We start from the raw sequence: 14,327 nt of genomic DNA on the forward strand, positions 1-14,327 counted from the left end.
GAACTGATTTCCACTCATTTCCACTCGGCTGAAGAGCCGTCACACCTGTAGTTTAACAGCCAGCTTCTTGAGGAGGCTGATGACCTCTTCTAGATCCTTCAGGCCTTGTTTGGCCATCTGAGCGACGGCTGAACTCTTCTGTTTGGTGAGCGAGTTAATGAGAGGAAGCAGCTCCTGCAAACCGCCCTTCTGCTCGATGAACTTGTACAGCGTCTGTAACTGAGACGAGCATCAACATCGGTCATGTGAGGCGTCTGCAGTTTCACTTGAGTTCAACACTTTACTTGTCTTTATAATTAAGTCTGTCGCAATTATGGATTACTCATCTGATTGTGGCTATTTGATCTAATCATAATTATTTGAGTTAAATGCAATATTAGTGCAGTTTCAATTTCCATTGCCATAGAATGGAGGTGGTTATAGAAATGACATCAAATGTGCAATACTGTGTCGTCCTTCATACCAAATGAAGGCTTGTGGGTTTAATCAGACTGCATTATATTATATTATATTATATTATATTATATTATATTATATTATATTATATTATATTATATTATATATGACATTGAAATAATTAATTACATAAACAATATAAAAAATATTAAAATTATTAGTATGTTAAATATTATATTATATTACATTATATTTTATGACAGTATATTATATTTAAATAATTCATTACATAACCAATTTAAAAATTATTAGTAAATTAAATATTAAATTAATAAAATTATTAGTAAATATTATATTATATTATTTGACATATTTAAATAATTCATTTTATAAACAATTAAAAAAATATATTAAAATTATAAGTGAAATTAAATCATTAAAATTATTAGTAAATTAAATATATTATATTATATCATATTATATTAGAATATATTATATTATATGACATTATATTATATTTATTAATTCATCATGTAAACAATTTAAAAATTATTAACATGATTAGTAAATTAAATATTATTAAATTTTATTATATGATATATTATATTTAAATAATGTATTACATAAACAATATAAAAATTATTAAAATTATTAGTATGTTAAATATTATATTATATTATGACATTATATGATATTTAAATAATTAATTATATAAACAATTAAATAAATATTAAAATTATTAGTAAATTAAATATTAAATAATTAAAATTATTAGTAAATTACATTATTATATTACATTATATTATATGATATATTTAAATAATTCATTATATAAACAATTTAAAAATATATTACAATTATTAGTAAATTTAATATTATTATATTATATTATATTATATTACATTATATTATATTTATTAATTCATCATATAAACAATTTAAAAATTATTAAAATTATTAGTAAATTAAATATTATTAAATTATTAACATGATTAGTAAATTAAATATTATTAAATTATATTATATGATATATTATATTTAACTAATTTATTACATACATAAACAATTTAACATTATTAAAATTATTAGTAAATTAAATATTATTAAATTATATTATATTATATTATATTATATTATGACATTATATGATATTTAAATATTATATAAACAATTAAACTAATATTACAATTATTAGTAAATTAAATATTATATTATATTATCTGACATATTATATTTAAATAATTTATTACATAAACAATTTAAAATTATTACAATTATTAGTAAATTAAATATTAAATTATATTATATTATGACATTATATTATATTTACATAATTCTTTATATAAACAATTAAACATTAAAATTATTAGCAAATTAAATATTATATTATATGACGTTATATTTAAATAATTCATTATAAAAATAATTTTAAAAAATATTATAATTATTAGTAAATTAAATATTATATGACATATTATATTTAAGTAATTTATTACATAAACAATTTTAAAAATAATAAAATTATTAGTAAGTTAAATATTATAAAATTATAATTATTATTATTTTTCACAGCACTGATGTAAATCATATGGGCCTATTATATACGATTCAAAGTTAAATTCACATTAGGCTTACACTGTAAATGACACGAACAAAACAGAACTGAATCATTAATGTATGACAGTTAATCGTGATTGTCACAGATCTATATAAAAGTATTTTTAATGCATTAATTATGCACCTTATAATGCATTTAATGATCTCATGAATAATAGTAAACATGCTCATCTATTCACTGAACACCTACAGGAAGTATAATGCATTAAAACACAATTTCAGATGCAACAAGGAGTCTGTGAGTATTAAAAGGCATTTATAATTATGTATGAAGAGATATAATGCACTCCAGTGCATACATAAAGAAACGTTCACAGCTTCAGAGAATCAAGGACGATCCAGTGACTTACGCTGTTGTTGGACAAGGAAAGGTTACAGAATTTGGCTTCCACTTCGCGCTTAGTCAGTTTTTCACTCTGCGTGTGAAGGTGAAAGAGAGAGAGACAGAAATATATTCCAGGTTACATAACAGCAGAAGCTCATGTGAACCCGGTGAACCTGAATGAGACACACCACATCTGAAGAGAGCAATAACACAGTCAGTTTTGCATTAAAAACACAATCTCTGCTCTTCTATATGCAGACGACCTCAGTTTCACGCAGATATCTCACAGGCCGCTTCCATTAATTACTCAAACTCTTCACAGGAACTGATGTGGCGCATTAACCCCTAGTGTCACATGTGATCGTGTTTCTCACCATGGCGTCGCACAGTATGTTGGAGGCCTGAGTGAGTTTGTCTTCAGGAACTCCACTGTGAAGCAGGACGGCCCTCAGCAGACTCGTGTGGTTCAGGTGGACGGTGTAGTTCCTGTCCTGAAGCGCGCTGAACTCCTGTACGACCTCAGAGACGGTGTAGATGGCCTCGGCCTCCGGCAGCAGACTGTTGCTGATGGGAATGACGATGTCAAACGCACACTCCAGAAGTTCTCTGGGATGAGCCCGATCCAGCTTCCTCGGCCTGTAAACGCGCTCGATACTGTACCTGCGGTCACATGTTACAGATTACTGTACTGCTGATCAAACGCTCATGTGTACTGCCGCTCAAAAGTCTGGAATAATTAGGATTTTTGATCAAAAGTAAAAAATCTGTAATATTTTTACAATGTAAAACACTGTTTTCTATGTGAATATACAGTAAAATATAATTTATTCCAGTGATCAAAGCTGAATTTTCAGCATCATTACTCTGTAATGTGAGCAGCATATTAGAATGATTTCTGAAGGATCATGTGACACTAATGTCATATAATATATGACATTATGCTTAAATAATTCATTTTATAAACAATTAAAAAATCATTAAAATTATTAGTAAGTTAAATATTATATTATATGACTTTATTACATTACATTACATGATATTATATTTTGTTATATTACAAGACATGACATTATATTTAAATAATTAATTACTTAACCAATTAGTAAATTAAATATTAAATTATTAAAACTATTAGTGAATTAAATATTATTATATTCAATTATATTACATGACATATTTAAATAATTCATTATATAAACAATTAAAACAATTTGTAAAATGATTAGTAAATTAAATATTATTAATTAAAATGATTAGTAAATTAAATAATACATAACATTATATTTAAATAATTCATTATATAAACAATTAAAACAATTTGTAAAATTATTAGTAAATTAAATATTATTAATTAAAATGATTAGTAAATTAAATATATAACATTATATTTAAATAATTCATTATATAAACAATTTAAAATTATTAAAGTAAATTAAATATTAAATTATATTATATTACATGACATTACTATATTTAAACAATTCATTAAAAACAAAAAATTACAATTATTAGTAAATTAAATATTATATTATGACATTATATTTAAATCATTCATTATATAAACAATTTAAAAAATATTAAAATTATTAGTAAATTAAATATAATATTTTATTATATGACATTATATTATATTAAAATAATTCATTATGTAAAAAATTTAAAAATAAAAAAAATTAGTAAGTTAAATATTATATTATATCTAAACAATTCATTAAATAAATAAGTAAAAAAATGATTAAAATTATTAGTAAATTAAATATATTTTATTATATGACATTATATTATATTAAAATAATTCATTATATAAACAATTTAAAAATAAAAAAATATTAGTAAGGTAATTATTATATTATATTTAAACAATTCATTAAATAAATAATTAAAGAATTATTGAAATTATAAGAAAATTAAATATATTATATGACATTATATTTAAATAATTCATTATATAAACAATTTAAAAAATAATAAAATTATTAGTAAATTAAATATTATTAAATTTACTATTAATTACAGGAATAAATGTAATTTATTCCTGTAATTTAAAGCTGAATTTTCAGTATCATTACCCCAGTCTTCAGACAGAAACGTGAGCATCAAATCATCATATCAGAATGATTTCTGAAGGATCATGTGACACTGAAGACTGGAGTAATGATGCTGAAAATTCAGCTTTGATCACAAGAATAAATTACACTTTACAATATATTCACATAGAAAACAGCTGATTTACACTGGAATAATATTACAGTATTTTTGATCAAATAAACGCAGCCTCAGTGAGCAGAAGAGATTCCTTCTTCTCAAAAACATTGAAAAATCTTAATCAATCCAAACTTTTGACCAGCAGTCTATTATATACAATAGACTAAAATACAGAATTCATCTGTGAATCGTTGGACAGTAATTCACGAAATTCAAAGTACCTTTTGAGATGTGAAATGTTGTTTCTGGCCACAAATCTGGCAAACGCCAGCTGATGAGAGAGAAGGAGAGAGAAATGCTTTGAAAACTTGGTTTAGAGTTTTTATGCACATGACTCTGTGACTCACTCGTGGGTTTGGCACGAGAGGACGATTCACTCACTCTCAGATCGTACGGCAGAGACACCAGCATGCCGCTGTGATCCATGAAACACGCCGTCTCACATCCTTCATACAGACGTCTGTTCCTGGGCAAGAGCAGCGGCGTCTGGAGTCGAACCGCACCTGACGGACAGACCATCATCACAAGCTACAGCTCACTGATCATTCAGAATGAACCAGTTCAAAAGACTCATCAAATGATTCATTTGATTCATTTCTCAGTAGTGTTCACAGAAGTCCAAATTTTTTAGCAAGTAGCCAAATACATTTGTAAACTTTTACCAGTTTTGTTGGTTAACTAACATGATTCAGTTCAGCAAATTGGATCATTCAATAAAAAAAAAGAAAGATTCACTGAGAAATTGATTCACTTATAAGTCCATACTTTGTAGCATAGTATCCAAATACTTTTGCAAAATGTTACCACTGATGTTAAGTAACTAACAACATGATTGAGTTTCGCAAATTGAATCATTCAGAAAGTTAATTTCAATGAACCAGTTCAAATGACTCATCAAATGACTCATTTGATTCATTAGTCAATAGTGTTCGCAGAAGCCCAATTTTTTTAGCATAGAAGCCAAATACATTTGTAAAATTTTACCAGTTTTGTTGGTTAACTAAGAACATGATTCAATTCAGCAAATTGGATCATTCAGAAAGTTCATTTTAAATTAATCAGTTCAAAAGACTCATCAAATGATTCATTTGATTCACTAAATAACGTTCCTAGAAGTCCATATTTTGTGGAAGAGTAACTTTTTAAAATTTTAATCAGTGTTGGTTAACAAACAACATGATTCATTTCACTAACTGGATCATTCAGAAAGTGATTCAGCAATTCATTTGACTCACTCAATAGTGTTCTAAAAAAGTGCGTATTTTGCAGTGTAGTGTACATTAGTGTGTAGTGCACTTTTGCAAAATTTTACCAGTGTTTTTGATAAACTAACAACATGATTCAGTTACGCAAATTGGATCATTCAAAAACTTCAATTTCAGTGAACCAGTTCAAAAGACTCATCAAATGATTCATTTGATTCATTTTTCAATAGTGTTCACAGAATCCCATATTTTTTTAGCTTAGTAGCCACATACATTTGTAAAATTTTACCAGTGTTTTTGATAAGCTAACAACATGATTCAGTTTAGCAAACTGGATTATTTAGAAAGTTCATTTCAATAAAACATTTCAAAAGACTCATTAAATGATTCACTTGATTCATTATTCAATGTTCCCAGAAGTCCAAACTGTAGCTGCTTAGCCAAATAATTTTGCAAAAAAAGTGTACCAGTGTGTTTTAATTAACTAACATGACTTAGTTGATATAAAATATAAAAATAATATTAAAAAAAATCAATATAAAAAGAAAGATTCACAGATTTGATTCACTTAATCGTTCACAGAAGTCCATACTTTGTAGGGTCGTATCCAACTACTTTTGCAAAATGTTTCCATTTTGCTGAGTAACCAACAACATGATTCAGTTTCGCAAATTGAATCATTCAGAAAGTTTATTTCGATTAATCAGACTCATCAAATGATTCATTTGATTCACTCAATAACGTTCCCAGAAGTCTATACTTAGTACGTAGTGTAGTAACCAGCTACTTTTGCTAAATGTTCCCAGTGGTTTTGAGTAACTAACAAACAACATGACTCAGATTTGCAAATTGGATTATTCAGAAAGTTCATTTCAATGAACCACTACAAAAGACTTATCAAATGATTCATTTGATTCATTACTCAATAGTGTTCCAAGAAGTCCATATTTGTAGTGTAGTATCAAACTACTTTGACAAATTTTAATCAGAGTTGTTGATTAACTAATAACATGATTCAGTTTTGCAAACTGGATCATTCAGAAAGAAGGAAAGATTCACAGACTCATTTGATTCACTCCCTTCTTTGTAGGGCAGTAATCAACTACTTTTGGCAAAATGTGCTTTACCCGTGCTGTTGGTTAACTAACAACACGATTCAGTTTAGCAAACTGAATCATTTAGAAAGCAAATGATTCAGTGATTCATTTGATTCACTCAGTAGTGTCCAGAACATTTTCAGCTGAATATTTAGTGTTTTATTTGTAATATTTAGTGTAAATGTGTGTTAGGGTTGACGCTGTCACAATAAACTAGAATAATATTTCATTTTCCAGTATGTACCGTGTCTTTAAATCACATCAGAGCAGTTTAACTCGGGTTTAACTACTTTAAATTAGGAGTAGCTCTGCAAGATTCAGTTTCAAGGTCTCGTCCAGCTCAGATTTCTGATGTTTACAGCCATACATTGTTACGCAATCAGTCAAAAACTAAACAAACAGGCATAACACAAAGTATGCTGCAAATACGGTTTGTCTTAACAGGATATTAGAGAACATATCTTCACTTCCCTTCAGCTCCACAATATTCCAGCGTTATAATTCACCGTAAACACAAACAATACCAGACATGTTTTCCTGGGACATTTATTGTGCTCATAAACACATAACGGCAGCGCTTCATCCCCTTTGACCCCTGAGTGACGGCGGCATTTCCGTCATACGAGCCGCTTTACACCAGAATAAACCGCGACGTGAACCACAAACTACATCATGTGGACACTTCTGCACTTCACTTCCTGTTCAGATAATTGGGCGATAATAACTGCATCTGGTTGAGCACAGCAGTAAAACACAAGAGGAAGTGCGTTACTGTGATTTTACTCTGGTTGAGCGCAGGTCTGACGATTCACTGTAATAAAACTATTACGATTCATTTTCTTTTGTTTTCTGTCGCTTTATGAATATATAAATATATTTTAATGCTGTGAAAGTTCATATTTATACAATTAATTCATATATAATATAACGTAATATAATAATGATAATAAAATAGACCTGTATGAGAATAATAATATAATAATAGGCCCATATGATTTATATTTTAATGCTGTAAAAATTCATAATATTTATATAATTAAATATATTACATATTAAAATATAATAATAAAATAGGCCCAAATGATTTCCATTTTAATGCTGTGAAAATATAATATTTATTAATATTTATTAATATAATAAATATAAATAATATAAAAAATAGGCCCATATGATTAGCGTTTAAATGTTGTTAAAATTAATAATATTAATATAATATAATATAAAATAATAATAATAATAAAAATAGGCCCATATGATTAAGGTTTTAATGTTGTGAAAATTAATATTTATATAATATAATATAATATAATATAATATAATATAATATAATATAATATAATATAATATAATATAATATAATATAATATAATATAATATAATATAATAAAAACAGGCCATATGATTAGCGTTTAAATGTTGTTCAAATTAATAATATTAATCTAATATAATCTAATATATAATAATAAAAAATAGACCCATATGATTAGATTAATGTATATTAATTTTCACAATATTAAAACGCTAATCTAATATAATATTAATATAACATAATATAAAATAATAATAATAATAATAATAATAGGCCCATATGATTAAGGTTTTAATGTTGTGAAAATTAATATTTATTTATCTAATCTAATCTAATCTAATATAATCTAATATAATATAATATAATATAATATAATATAATATAATATAATATAATATAATATAATATAATATAATATAATATAATATAATATAATATTGTTGGATTAATCCCATAAAGCCTAGTTCAGAGGTCATCTAATTACACTTTAGAGGCAGAAAAATCCACTTTATAAGATGTTTTATTGCTTTTATGTCTTCTAGAATCCCACTTTTTATGTAAAATAATTATTCGTGCTCCAGCAGGTCAATCTGAGTGCAGAGGAAGGGGAAACACGACCCACAATGCCCCTGTGTGTCCCTCACCGTGTCGTCTGAAGATCCTGGTGACCGTCTCGTACACGTACTGCTGGAGTTTAGCTGTGGTGAAGTGAAAACTGCCCTGCAGAACAGAACCACATCAGACAGATAAATAAGAGCACAGCGCCACCTGCTGGTGTGGACAGACTCGTGCATCTGAACAGTTTATGTCATTAAATCTGGATTCACACACTTCTGCTCAGTGTTTTCGGCTCTTTTCTACCTTGTGGATGTCGATGTCGTAGGTGAAGTCCATGACGGGCGAGATGTTCTGCGAGAAGAGCTGGTTGACCATGGTGCGGTAGGCCTTCCCGCTGACGTTGGCCATGGTGTGCTGCAGCACCTCGTGGAGCTCCGACTCCTCCATCTGCGGCGGAGGAAGAAGATCGCTCTTCAGCAGCTCCACCGCCGTCGGACGCAGCGCCGGGTCGTGATTCAACAGCCAGCTGATCACCTTCATCTGCAGGAACAGGAACTCTGGGTAATAACACGAGGGCTGATGTGAGAGAGAACAAACACGGACGAGAAATGACGTTCACCTGCATCCCACTCTCATTCTCATGAAAGTCTTCAGGGAAACTAATCGGCTCCTGCAGGACAGACAGAGCAGAACGAGTTATCATGTGACATTTGAAGAAAACTGATGTTTTTTAATGTTTTTGCTGCATTTATTTGATCAAAAATACACTAAAAATAGTGAAATATTATTATAATTTAAATTGTGTGTTTTCTATGTGAATATATTATGAGGTGTAATTTATATCATGTGATCAAAGCTGAATTTTCAGCATCATTACTCCAGTCTTCAGTGTCAGAAATCATTCTAATATGATGAAAATTCAGCTTTGATCACATGATATAAATTACATTTAACAATATATTCACATTGAAAACACATATTTTGAATTATAAAAATATTTCACTATTTTTACTGTGTTTTTAATGTTTTTGCTGCATTTATTTGATTAAAAAATACACTAAAAATAGTGAAATATTATTATAATTTAAATTGTGTGTTTTCTATGTGAATATATTATGAGGTGTAATTTATATCATGTGATCAAAGCTGAATTTTCAGCATCATTACTCCAGTCTTCAGTGTCAGAAATCATTCTAATATGATGAAAATTCAGCTTTGATCACATGATATAAATTACATTTAACAATATATTCACATTGAAAACACATATTTTGAATTATAAAAATATTTCACTATTTTTACTGTGTTTTAAATGTTTTTGCTGCATTTATTTGATTAAAAAATACACTAAAAATAGTGAAATATTATTATAATTTAAATTGTGTGTTTTCTATGTGAATATATTATGAGGTGTAATTTATATCATGTGATCAAAGCTGAATTTTCAGCATCATTACTCCAGTCTTCAGTGTCAGAAATCATTCTAATATGATGAAAATTCAGCTTTGATCACATGATATAAATTACATTTAACAATATATTCACATTGAAAACACATATTTTGAATTATAAAAATATTTCACTATTTTTACTGTGTTTTTAATGTTTTTGCTGCATTTATTTGATTAAAAAATACACTAAAAATAGTGAAATATTATTATAATTTAAATTGTGTGTTTTCTATGTGAATATATTATGAGGTGTAATTTATATCATGTGATCAAAGCTGAATTTTCAGCATCATTACTCCAGTCTTCAGTGTCAGAAATCATTCTAATATGATGAAAATTCAGCTTTGATCACATGATATAAATTACATTTAACAATATATTCACATTGAAAACACATATTTTGAATTATAAAAATATTTCACTATTTTTACTGTGTTTTTAATGTTTTTGCTGCATTTATTTGATTAAAAAATACACTAAAAATAGAGAAATATTATTATAATTTAAATTGTGTGTTTTCTATGTGAATATATTATGAGGTGTAATTTATATCATGTGATCAAAGCTGAATTTTCAGCATCATTACTCCAGTCTTCAGTGTCAGAAATCATTCTAATATGATGAAAATTCAGCTTTGATCACATGATATAAATTACATTTAACAATATATTCACATTGAAAACACATATTTTGAATTATAAAAATATTTCACTATTTTTACTGTGTTTTAAATGTTTTTGCTGCATTTATTTGATTAAAAAATACACTAAAAATAGTGAAATATTATTATAATTTAAATTGTGTGTTTTCTATGTGAATATATTATGAGGTGTAATTTATATCATGTGATCAAAGCTGAATTTTCAGCATCATTACTCCAGTCTTCAGTGTCAGAAATCATTCTAATATGATGAAAATTCAGCTTTGATCACATGATATAAATTACATTTAACAATATATTCACATTGAAAACACATATTTTGAATTATAAAAATATTTCACTATTTTTACTGTGTTTTTAATGTTTTTGCTGCATTTATTTGATTAAAAAATACACTAAAAATAGTGAAATATTATTATAATTTAAATTGTGTGTTTTCTATGTGAATATATTATGAGGTGTAATTTATATCATGTGATCAAAGCTGAATTTTCAGCATCATTACTCCAGTCTTCAGTGTCAGAAATCATTCTAATATGATGAAAATTCAGCTTTGATCACATGATATAAATTACATTTAACAATATATTCACATTGAAAACACATATTTTGAATTATAAAAATATTTCACTATTTTTACTGTGTTTTTAATGTTTTTGCTGCATTTATTTGATTAAAAAATACACTAAAAATAGTGAAATATTATTATAATTTAAATTGTGTGTTTTCTATGTGAATATATTATGAGGTGTAATTTATATCATGTGATCAAAGCTGAATTTTCAGCATCATTACTCCAGTCTTCAGTGTCAGAAATCATTCTAATATGATGAAAATTCAGCTTTGATCACATGATATAAATTACATTTAACAATATATTCACATTGAAAACACATATTTTGAATTATAAAAATATTTCACTATTTTTACTGTGTTTTTAATGTTTTTGCTGCATTTATTTGATTAAAAAATACACTAAAAATAGTGAAATATTATTATAATTTAAATTGTGTGTTTTCTATGTGAATATATTATGAGGTGTAATTTATATCATGTGATCAAAGCTGAATTTTCAGCATCATTACTCCAGTCTTCAGTGTCAGAAATCATTCTAATATGATGAAAATTCAGCTTTGATCACATGATATAAATTACATTTAACAATATATTCACATTGAAAACACATATTTTGAATTATAAAAATATTTCACTATTTTTACTGTGTTTTTAATGTTTTTGCTGCATTTATTTGATTAAAAAATACACTAAAAATAGTGAAATATTATTATAATTTAAATTGTGTGTTTTCTATGTGAATATATTATGAGGTGTAATTTATATCATGTGATCAAAGCTGAATTTTCAGCATCATTACTCCAGTCTTCAGTGTCAGAAATCATTCTAATATGATGAAAATTCAGCTTTGATCACATGATATAAATTACATTTAACAATATATTCACATTGAAAACACATATTTTGAATTATAAAAATATTTCACTATTTTTACTGTGTTTTTAATGTTTTTGCTGCATTTATTTGATTAAAAAATACACTAAAAATAGTGAAATATTATTATAATTTAAATTGTGTGTTTTCTATGTGAATATATTATGAGGTGTAATTTATATCATGTGATCAAAGCTGAATTTTCAGCATCATTACTCCAGTCTTCAGTGTCAGAAATCATTCTAATATGATGAAAATTCAGCTTTGATCACATGATATAAATTACATTTAACAATATATTCACATTGAAAACACATATTTTGAATTATAAAAATATTTCACTATTTTTACTGTGTTTTTAATGTTTTTGCTGCATTTATTTGATTAAAAAATACACTAAAAATAGTGAAATATTATTATAATTTAAATTGTGTGTTTTCTATGTGAATATATTATGAGGTGTAATTTATATCATGTGATCAAAGCTGAATTTTCAGCATCATTACTCCAGTCTTCAGTGTCAGAAATCATTCTAATATGATGAAAATTCAGCTTTGATCACATGATATAAATTACATTTAACAATATATTCACATTGAAAACACATATTTTGAATTATAAAAATATTTCACTATTTTTACTGTGTTTTTAATGTTTTTGCTGCATTTATTTGATTAAAAAATACACTAAAAATAGTGAAATATTATTATAATTTAAATTGTGTGTTTTCTATGTGAATATATTATGAGGTGTAATTTATATCATGTGATCAAAGCTGAATTTTCAGCATCATTACTCCAGTCTTCAGTGTCAGAAATCATTCTAATATGATGAAAATTCAGCTTTGATCACATGATATAAATTACATTTAACAATATATTCACATTGAAAACACATATTTTGAATTATAAAAATATTTCACTATTTTTACTGTGTTTTTAATGTTTTTGCTGCATTTATTTGATTACAAAATACACTAAAAATAGTGAAATATTATTATAATTTAAATTGTGTGTTTTCTATGTGAATATATTATGAGGTGTAATTTATATCATGTGATCAAAGCTGAATTTTCAGCATCATTACTCCAGTCTTCAGTGTCAGAAATCATTCTAATATGATGAAAATTCAGCTTTGATCACATGATATAAATTACATTTCACAATATATTCACATTGAAAACACAAAATTTAAATTATAATAATATTTCACTATTTTTACTGTGTTTTTCGAGACTCACTTTCCTGAGTTGGCTGAGCACAAATATGCGTTCTGACGCGGTGGTCATGGGTCGGTAGGACATCTCGAACAGGATGATGCCCAGACTGAACAGATCCACTTTCTACAGAGACACGAACAGCGTCAGTGACGGAAGACGTCTGAATGAGGAAAACAGCGGGATCTTTAATACCTGGTTGTACGTGGCTTTAGTGTTTCCCTGAACCTCTGGACCGACGTAAAGAGCCGTGCCGACCATACCGGTCATGTTATCTGGGAAATACAAACAACAATATGAGTACAGCGATAAAAAAGTCATACACTCAAATATTTCCCATATATACTGAATATTACAGGGCTTGACGCTTATCAAATATTGTGTTAAATATACTGTTTTTCCTTAATGAGGGGGTTAAAGAAGACACTCACATGCAAAATTATTTCATTTATTAGAATACAAAAACTACACTTGTTTTTACATTTTCCTGCTTTAAACTGTATAACTGAATATATGTATGTGCTTATATATAATGACTCCAATTTTTTTAATGGTTAAATTAGATGTTAGTAATCAAAAAGCACGTCTAATTAACTGAAATCAAGAAACTTTAATAATTCATGTAAATGAAAAAAGGGCCCTATAAAATGTTTTTTTTTTTCCCCAAATTAATTTTTTTCTGTTTTAATTTTTTAATTTAATTTTTAATATTATATATATATATATATATATATATATATATATATATATATATATATATATATATATATATATATATATATATATATATATATACACACACACACACACATTTATATTTTTCTGGATTCTGTTTTTT

At 26.5% G+C, this 14,327-nt stretch overlaps 1 protein-coding gene across 5 annotated transcripts in view; it reads right to left on the reverse strand.

Annotated features, from left to right (window-relative positions):
• eif2ak4 (eukaryotic translation initiation factor 2 alpha kinase 4) overlaps positions 1-14,327 on the reverse strand; it is a 49,442-nt gene that overhangs the window by 16,247 nt on the left and 18,868 nt on the right. For 4 of the 5 annotated variants that reach the window (XR_010892481.1, XM_067366669.1, XM_067366668.1 and 1 more), the window contains 10 exons: positions 13,685-13,764; positions 13,514-13,615; positions 9,332-9,382; positions 9,016-9,252; positions 8,799-8,874; positions 4,925-5,046; positions 4,765-4,814; positions 2,713-2,998; positions 2,364-2,429; positions 46-219 (listed from right to left, as the gene is read on the reverse strand). Coding sequence is in view for 4 of the 5 variants with exons in the window: in XM_067366669.1 (XP_067222770.1) it covers positions 46-219; positions 2,364-2,429; positions 2,713-2,998; positions 4,765-4,814; positions 4,925-5,046; positions 8,799-8,874; positions 9,016-9,252; positions 9,332-9,382; positions 13,514-13,615; positions 13,685-13,764 (1,244 nt within the window). In the remaining variant the exon portion in view is untranslated. The remainder of the gene's footprint in view (positions 1-45; positions 220-2,363; positions 2,430-2,712; positions 2,999-4,764; positions 4,815-4,924; positions 5,047-8,798; positions 8,875-9,015; positions 9,253-9,331; positions 9,383-13,513; positions 13,616-13,684; positions 13,765-14,327) is intronic. The other variant, XM_067366670.1, reaches the window with a different exon arrangement.

This window comes from Chanodichthys erythropterus, chromosome 18, assembly GCF_024489055.1.
Source record: "Chanodichthys erythropterus isolate Z2021 chromosome 18, ASM2448905v1, whole genome shotgun sequence".
Taxonomy (NCBI): domain Eukaryota; kingdom Metazoa; phylum Chordata; class Actinopteri; order Cypriniformes; family Xenocyprididae; genus Chanodichthys; species Chanodichthys erythropterus.